The following is an 8,454-nucleotide window of genomic DNA, read 5'->3' as shown; positions in this document are numbered from 1 at the left end:
TGACATAATTATTCAGTCACAAGAGAGACTTACCAGAGAATAGGAGAAACAAGCAGAGGTTAATGCAACGATTCTTCAAAGTTTATCGGATTTTCAAAGACAATGACCTCTGAGGATCAGTCATGGATAGGAGGACAGGACTAATGGAGCCTATGGTAGTAGGTCTCATGGAGAGCACATGTTTTTTTTCCCGTAGAAAAAGTCGTAATTTCTATTAAGTAAAGAGAAATTACATTCTGTAGATGCTGAGCATATGCATACTGTGGCTGTGTGCCAATCAAAACTATCAAAATGAAATTTTGACGTTTGTTCTAATACTGAACCGATCAAAAAAGAAGAAGAAGAGAGATCATTCCTTTCCCTGTGTTATTGTCACCACACAGGGAGTGTGCGTCTTCCATGTCGTTTTACATTCAGAATATTTTATACAGCAAGTCTATGTCTTGCTGTCCCAAAAAAAACTGTTATGGTAAGAACAGACTGTTTTTCGCCCCGAGGCGGTGCAAACATATATTTACAGAGTATGTATTTTCAAGCATAGAAAAAACCAAAAATAACTGTGTTATGTTGGAACCCCTTTCATTGTTGTGGATCCCTTTGTGCTTGTTGTTCGACAAAGGGTCTGTGGTAGTGCTGAAAGAAGGTCCCATCCAGCTCCTCCTGAATTAGCCAGTCCGCTTCCTGCCTCTGTGCTGCTTGCTTGGACAGGTGGTCCGCCCGAACGTTGCGCTCCCTGTATATATGGCGACATTCAAATTTTTCAAGAGCTTCTGTTAGTCTGAGGGCCTCTTCCAGAATATGTCTTAAAGAGTATGCATTACAAATTGATTTTCTGTTGAGCCAATTGCAGACAAGCTGAGAATCCCCAAACAATTGCAGATGAGTGCATCCTTTTTCAAGTGCAAAAAAGATAATGTGTTTTGCAGTAGTGAGCTCAGCATAGTTGTTTGTCCCCCGACCCAGAGGAATTTGTAACATGAAGTAATGGGCGTCTCTGAGGAAGAGGAGGGCTCCCCCTCCACAACCCTCCTCTTGGGCTGAGCCATCAAAATAGGCCCATGGGATGGATTTGTCAATGAGTTCTGGGGTGATGGTTCTAGGAGGAGCATGAGGAGGATCATCCGGGATAAGAGCAAGATCTGCAAAGATATGGGTCAGAATGGAAGGCCAGTGTGGAAGCTTTTGTTCAAATATGGCTCTGTTCCTTGCTGTCCATATGGACCAGCACATGAGGAGGGGGATGTTTTTGTCTTTTCCCGAATGTTTTTCCAGCCAGCATTTCCATGCATCAAGGATAGTGGGGCCCTGCCATTGCTGGAGGGTGGGAGAACGAGCAGAAAGGAGAGTCCATTGTTCCTGTACCACCGGGCAAGTGAGAAATAGATGCTCTGTGTCTTCTTCGTTCCTTCTGCATAAATGACACCAGAAAGGCCCATGATAGGAACGTTTTTTTAAATTTGCGCCAGTAGGGATTTTGTTGAACAGGATTGCCCACATAAGCAATCTTGTTCTAGGAGCAGCCTTTAAATGCCATATGGTTCTCCACCAATTTTGTATACTTTCTGGTTGATAAGAGCGCATGAGGTACAGGTATCCTTCTTTTGGAGAGTATAAACCACTCTTTGCTAGAGCCCAAACAATCTCATCTTCCGCCTCCGAGATTCTAATGTGAGCTTGTTTGAGTGCCTCAGTGTAAGATTCCCACTCTTGTCTCCAATGATCCGGGATGAGGAGGTCTGCTGCTGATTTCCAAGCCTGGTGAAGAAAACAGGTGTTTTCCTGATCTGCAATATGAGTAATGTGTGTGACCCCTTGTTCCTGTAGGTGGGCTATGAGCTGTCCAGATAGTCTATGCATGTTGCCGCATCCTATCCAGGGATCTATGCCTATGCGGACTGAATTGCCTTGATGGATTCTCCAGGTGAGACCTTCCCGGATCAGGGGTAGAGAATTTAGGACAACTTTCCAGATGATGGAGTGTCTTCCGGTACCTCTGTGATCCCTACTGATCCAGCTGTAAATGCTCTCTGGGGCAATATATTTTTCCTTTACTACCTTGTTCCAAAGACTGTGAGAGGTGAGAAGCTGCCATCCCAGCTTTGCTGCCAGAGCATTTGCAAATAAATCTAATCTCTTTATTCCCCAACCTCCCCATTGTTTGGGTCTTGCAATTGAGTCCCATTTAACCCAGGCGAAGAGATTTCCCGGTTTGTTTCCCTTCCATAGGAAATTGCAGCAGATTTTTTGAAGCCTGGCTAATATCCCCCTTGGTATCCATGCCAGTGACATCCAGTACACCGGTGTAGCTTCCAGCACTGCTTTAATAAGAGTGAGTCTTCCTGCCCGTGAAAGATATCTATTGTACCATACATTAATTCTCTTCTCCACCTTTGTAATGAGCCAAATCCAGTTTGCAATTTTGTATCCTCCATATTTCACTCGGAAGCCCAAATACTTCAGCCCTTCCTCCATGGGATGGAATTGAAAGGGGAAGCGATTTTTGGTGTAAAGGATTTCCTGTGGGTTGCATCCGAGCGCAGTAATAGTGGACTTCTGAACATTTATAACCATACCTGTGGCTTTCTGGAAAAGTTCAAAGATATGCTGAAGAGTGGAAGAGTCAGCCATGCTTCCATTCAAGAAAATGAGTACATCATCCACAAACAAAAGGTGTGTGAGTGTACAGTTGTCCGCTATTTTGATACCTTTTAAACGGCCTCTCCTGTGTTCTGAAGCAATCAGCCTACTTAGCCCTTCCATAATGAGGAGGAAAAGGAGGGGCGAAAGGGGACATCCCTGTCTGAGGCCCCTTTCAGCAGTGAAAAAAGGGGTGGGGGATCCATTAAGGAGGACACTGAACGGGATATCAGATATGCAGCTCATGAGTCTTTTGATGAAAGGGTAAGGGAAGCCCAGGTGAGTGAGGAGCATTCGGATATAGAGTAGATTAACCCTGTCAAATGCTTTTGAGAGGTCTACTTTGAGAATCATACCTTTTAGCTTCTTACTCTGCATCGAGTGGAGAAGCTCCTGTGCAGTGCCAATAGCTTCATGGATTTGACGATGGTGGAGGAAAGCAAATTGTTCAGAGGATATATTGTTCGAGAGAATGGGCTTCAACCTGTTTGCTAAGATTTTTGCTAAAATCTTGTACAAACAGTTACAGAGCGAGATAGGCCTAAAGTCATTAAAGGATTCCGGCTTGTCAGATTTCGGGATGAGGGCAATGAAAGTTGTCTTCATGCTAGGAGGGACAGAACCGGAGAGGCTACAGTGGTTTATGGCTTTGAGGAGATCCTGGCCTATCAATTCAAAGAAGGCTAAGTAGAACTCAATGGTCCAGCCGTCAGGTCCCGGGCTTTTGTCTTTTTGGAATCCTTTTATTGTTGCTTCCAGCTCCTCCAATGAGATGTCTTTAGTGAGATCCTCAGCAGCTTCATCATCCACAAATCTGGGGAAGAGTTCTGCCACTCTCATTATCTCCAGTAGACTTGCTTGTTCTGGTGCTTTGTAAATGTTCCTGAAGTGAGTTGAGGCCAGGTAGGCAAGTTCCCCAGGTTTACTGACTTGATGTCCTTGATCATCTTTGAGCTCCCAAATGGTGTTGATCGCCTTCCGACCATTTGCAAAACGATGGTAGAACTTTGTGTTCTCATCCCCCTCTTTTAGCCAGATGGCTCTACTTCTAAGTCTCCAAGTGTCTTCCCTGTCTCTGAGGACTTGTGTTCTCCTTTTGATGAGACTTTCATAACTGGACTTCTGGTCTGTGGTCATATAAGTTCCATCTGAGTCAGATTCAAGTGCTTCTATAGCTTGTTCAGCCAGTGAAAGAGTGTGATCATCCTGAATTCTCTTCAATTTTGCCCATTCTCTTGAGATCCCTTTGAGCTCTGAGAGGTTTTTAACAAAAGCAGTAGCTGGGTCTGCATTCTCAGGGATCGGATGTGCCTTCCAGTAGTCTGTAATGAGTTTGATATAACTGGGGTCCCTGAGCCAGGTGGAGTTAAATTTAAAGGGGGCCTTTTGAGTCTGGTGTCTAGACCCCATCTCCAGGAGGATGGGTCTGTGGTCTGAGATCCCCCCACTTCCCACCCACTGCCGAGATCTGGGGTGGAGATTGCATAACCCTTCCTTGATGATGAAACGATCTAGCCTCCTGGCTAAACTTTGATCCCCTGATCGATTGTTCTTCCAAGTGTATTGGACCTTTGCTGAGGGGAGGTCAATCCAGTGGTGTTCCTCAAGCAATTGCCCGAAAAAGTCAGAGAGAGGGTCAATTTGAGCCTGATGTCCCCATGATTCAGAGAATCCCAAGGAGAAGTTTAAATCTCCCCCCAGTATAATATTATCCAATTGTAGAAGAGGGGATTTGAAGAGCTTGTTCCAGTAATTTTCTCTGTTCAAGCATGGGCCGTAGACATTGATGATTCTATAGTTTTCCTCCATTTCTTTTGAGAAGATGTCTGCCCCTATATACCCTCCGCCACCCCAGATATTCTTTAGCAGGATAGATTTGTTCTTGAAGCCAATTGCAATTCCTCCAGAGCGGCCCAAGACGTCGATGGCTGAGAAAGTCCATCCGGGCAGCCATTGACTTAGGATAGAGGTCACAGAGTCAGCGTTGCACAAGGTTTCTTGTAAAAAAATTATGTCCACCGGGTTAGATAGTAAAAGGCGCTTCAGGGCCGATTTTTTTTCCGGGCTGGCCAACCCTCTGCAGTTGAAGGACAAAATTTTCATGGAGGGGGGTGGGGAGGGCCATCCTGCGCTCTAAGGGCCCATGGAATAGTGTTCTGTTTTCCCAGGAGGATCTCATCCTCCGCTTGTTTCTGTGCAATTGTCATAGAGGAAGGACGACCACGACTCTGTTTAGGAGAGAGGATAAGATTGTCCAGTGGCAGTCCAATAGAGTCCGGAGCTTTCATCTTGGTTGTCGAGCGGGTGGGGTATCTCGGAGCAGAGTTAACCGAGGGAGAGGGCGAAGGGAAGGGGGAGAGGGGGATAGTGGGATCCGATGAGGAGTAGGGTAAGCCTGATGGCTTAGGGATTTGGCAGGTCACATAATGTGACCGGGGAGGGTGGGGAGGAGGCCGGTCCATCTTGACCAAGTCCTGTGCAGACGGGGAGGAGGGAGGGGGGACCCTGATGGGGGGGGGACAACCAGATGCTGATAAATTCAAAGACACAGAGAGAGATGCAGAGGAAAGCGAAGAAGAGGACATACCCGACGAGAAGACCGCTCCCTTTGCTGCTCGTGATCGGGTCAGAGGAGGAGAAGGTGGCCGATTAGAGTTTGATGCAGCCTTCTTTCGGCGTGATGCTGGAGGCGCTTCCACCGTGTCGGATGTAATAATGTGGTCCGCTCTTGGTGCCTCTGCTGCCGGTGGATCAGTGTGGCCTCCCGATATGGGCCGATCTTCTCCTGTAGTTGCCTGCTGAGTCTTCTGGAGAAGAGGACAGTCCTTATAGAGATGCCCCACCTGGTGGCATCTCCTGCATCGATAGGGAATGCCCTCGTAGTCTAGCTTCTGCGTCCTTGTGGTCGATTTCCACTGAATAGTAATGTTTGCTGGCACTCCTCCCCTGGTATCCATGTGCACTAGAATTCTGGCATAGGCCAATGCACCCGTCGAGATGTAGGACTTGTCTGTTTCCATGAAAGTACCAAGCGTGTTCCCAATTCTTCTGAAGATGGCGTCGGACCAGTATTGAAGGGGCAGGCCCGGCAGTCTGACCCAGATCGGCCCAATGCCCAGCAACTCCGTCTCAGGATCAAAGAGGGGCGTCCACCGTTTGAGCAGAACCGGGGCTTTTTCAAAGTGCCAAAAAGATGAGAGAACCCAGCTCGTGTGGTCCGCCCTAGCAAATCTGAGAGCAAACCATCCTCGCACGAATGTCTGTACCGATGGGATCTCCACGAGGTATTGACCCCAGATCTCTGAGGCCCATTGCTTGATTTTCTCCGCCGATGCATGCCTGCCGCGGATCCTTCCCACCAGTACCCGGTCTGCCATATCCATGGCGTCTTCCCACTGAATGTCCTCTTCCAACCTCAGGAAGGCGTCCTCAGCCGTGGATTTGAAGCAGCGCTGTTTTTTGGAGGGACGTGAGGACATACGGTCCTGGTTGGAAGGTGCTCTTGAGCCCGTCGGGGGAGGATTAGGGGGGGGGGAGTGGGTTTGACCCCAGAGCGGGGATGGCTTCAGGGAGGGGGGGGATCGCGTGGTAACTGCCTGATGGAGCAGTAAGGGCCGGGGTAGGGTTTGATGTCGCCAGGGGAGGGTTTACCACCGGGTTTGTTGGGATCACCGGAGGGTTTACTGGGAGAGGGGGGATGGGGGGTATCTCCGGCATAAGGGAAGCGTTGCCTATCGGAGAGGACTGGAGGCAGTCCGAGAGGAAGCCAAGCGAAGCCGGGGAGGGGACAGCAAACGTATTCCAAGAGGAAGGTTCTCCAGGGTAAAGGGAGGTGGGAATAGGCGGATCAAAACGGGACGGGGATGGGTGCTCAAAGCTCGCAGACAAGTTGCCACTGTGCAGACCCCCTGAAGAGGAAAACGTTGTGCGCCAGATGGAGGACTCCGCCAGCGGGGAATCCGAATAATCCAGCTCCTCTGTGTCCATGTCGACAGCTGCAAACCTTCCTCGAGAGAAATGTAACCGCTTGTTGTGTTTGCCTCGTGAGCTGGTAACCGTCGGCACCGACCTCGGGGGACCGTTTTGTTAGTGCCGGCTCGCAGGTCGCTCTCGACGGATGGAGAAAAAACAGTAAGACTGCCCAAGACCCCGTGCTCTGATGGTTCCGTTCCAAAGCTGTTGCGCTGTCAGGTAGAAACCCTAGGGTGAAAAAACAGGAGCCGATGAGCTAGGGTAAAAGTGGATTAGGGACCGGGAGGCGGGAGGTAAAAAAATTTTAGCAGCTCGGGAGATGGAGTACGGGGAAGGTACGTGTGGGGGAGGGGCTTACAGGGCCGTAGGACGGCCTGTAAACCCCTGTCAGGTGGGGTTCATCCAATGATGCAGAGCCGACTTCATCTATATATATATATATCGAGAGCACATGTTGGATAGAGATGATACCATTAAATATGGTATGTTCTTGGATACACTTGATAGACGAGGCATTGGACATGGGCTTTACTCCAGTTTTGGTCCATACAAGTACCATGGTCATTGTCGTTAAAATCCTTACAGGAGAAGTGAAAGGGGATTTTTGCCGGATGAGTTCAAGAAAGCAAGGCCTACTACATTTTATGGAGAAATGAAGAAGTCACAAAATGCAAAATCTTGGTTTCTTGGGACGAATAATTTCTCCATATTGCATGATTACTCAGAGAACATGAAGTCCATAATAGCTACATTTAGTCTTAAAGGTAAAACAAACATTTGGTGGGAAGATGTAAAGAATTTCAGAGGAATTCAGGAAGAGGAGTTGACTTGGAGTGAGTTCAAGAGACGTTTCAAGAAAAAGTATCTATATGAGAGATACTATGATGATAGGGAAAAAGAATTCTATGAGTTAAAGATGGGATCTATGACCGATGAGGAGTATACTAGTAGATTCTTGGATTTGTTTAAATATATGCCTTATGTTAAGGAGGAGAAAGTAAATATTCAAAGATTCATTAGTGGGTTGCCAGTATCATTCAAATATCGGATTGAGTTTGATGAGCCTAGATCATTAGAGGAAGCCATTAGAAAGTTGAAGCATTGTTATGAGCAATCAAAGCGCATGTCTAAATCTAAACATGATTGGAAAGGTAATGACAAGACAAAAGGGAAATGGGATAAGAAGTGAGGAAGACTACATGACACAAGTAAAAAATAAAATACAACATCGCACAAGAAGTTCAATGTATCTGACAGAGGATAGGGATTGCACTATAAGGAGAAGAACAAGGGTGACTACAGGAAGCCTTTACAGTGTTGGACTTGTGGAAAGGATCATCACAGGAGATATTGTCCACAACATCAGGGTGGGAGACTGTAGATTTACAGTACTCAAGAGGAACAGACAGTGGGGGATGTTGTACAATGTACTCCTCGGATTTATGCAACATTGGATAACAGGCAGGAAAATCATCAAGCATCTATTATCAAGATGGACAGTAAGCTTTGTGATCAAGTTGTTTCTATTTTGATTGACCCTAGATCTAATTATAGTTATGTTAATCCTAACCTGGTAGATAAGTGTGGTTTGAATAAAGAAGTGCATGCAGAGTCTTGGTTAGTGTAGTTGGCTACATGTACTAAGAAAAGAGTTCATCATTGGGTAAGAGTTTGTGCATTTGAGTTGAATGGTATGCCTACATCAACACATTTGAATGTGATTCCATTGAGATCATACAATGTTCTTCCGAGTGTGGATTGGTTGTACCTCCAATGTACCTCCACAGGACCAAAGTAGATTGCTATGACAAAGCTATTGAGTGCTTGGATGACAATGGGGAACAA

At 46.8% G+C, this 8,454-nt stretch overlaps 1 protein-coding gene across 1 annotated transcript; it reads right to left on the bottom strand.

The window, feature by feature from the left end:
• Positions 1 to 579: 579 nt before the first annotated feature.
• On the bottom strand, positions 580 to 6,116 carry LOC149219314 (uncharacterized). The gene is made up of 3 exons (XM_089386784.1): positions 5,225 to 6,116; positions 3,122 to 4,565; positions 580 to 2,629 (listed from the first exon to the last, which is right to left on the bottom strand). The coding sequence occupies exons 1-3, from the start codon at positions 6,114 to 6,116 to the stop codon at positions 580 to 582; spliced, it is 4,386 nt and encodes a 1,461-aa protein (XP_089242910.1).
• Between the last annotated feature and the right edge of the window lie 2,338 nt (positions 6,117 to 8,454).

The sequence above is a fragment of the Pinus tabuliformis genome, chromosome Q (assembly GCF_031772625.1).
Source record: "Pinus tabuliformis cultivar Carrire ecotype Pingquan chromosome Q, CPIR1, whole genome shotgun sequence".
Taxonomy (NCBI): Eukaryota; Viridiplantae; Streptophyta; class Pinopsida; order Pinales; family Pinaceae; genus Pinus; species Pinus tabuliformis.
The sequence above is the reverse complement of the archived record's forward strand: the minus strand, read 5'-3'. Positions and strand labels throughout refer to the sequence as shown.

What these genes read in the sequence shown, in the direction of transcription:
- LOC149219314 (XM_089386784.1), bottom strand. Translation starts at nt 6,116, where the DNA reads ATGTCCTCACGTCCCTCCAAAAAACAGCGCTGCTTCAAATCCACGGCT. An exon ending in GGGAGCGGTCTTCTCGTCGG is followed by an intron (nt 4,566 to 5,224) that starts GTATGTCCTCTT and finishes GGACTTTCTCAG; the next exon opens with CCATCGACGTCTTGGGCCGC. An exon ending in GCAAAAATCTTAGCAAACAG is followed by an intron (nt 2,630 to 3,121) that starts GTTGAAGCCCAT and finishes CTTGAATGGAAG; the next exon opens with CATGGCTGACTCTTCCACTC.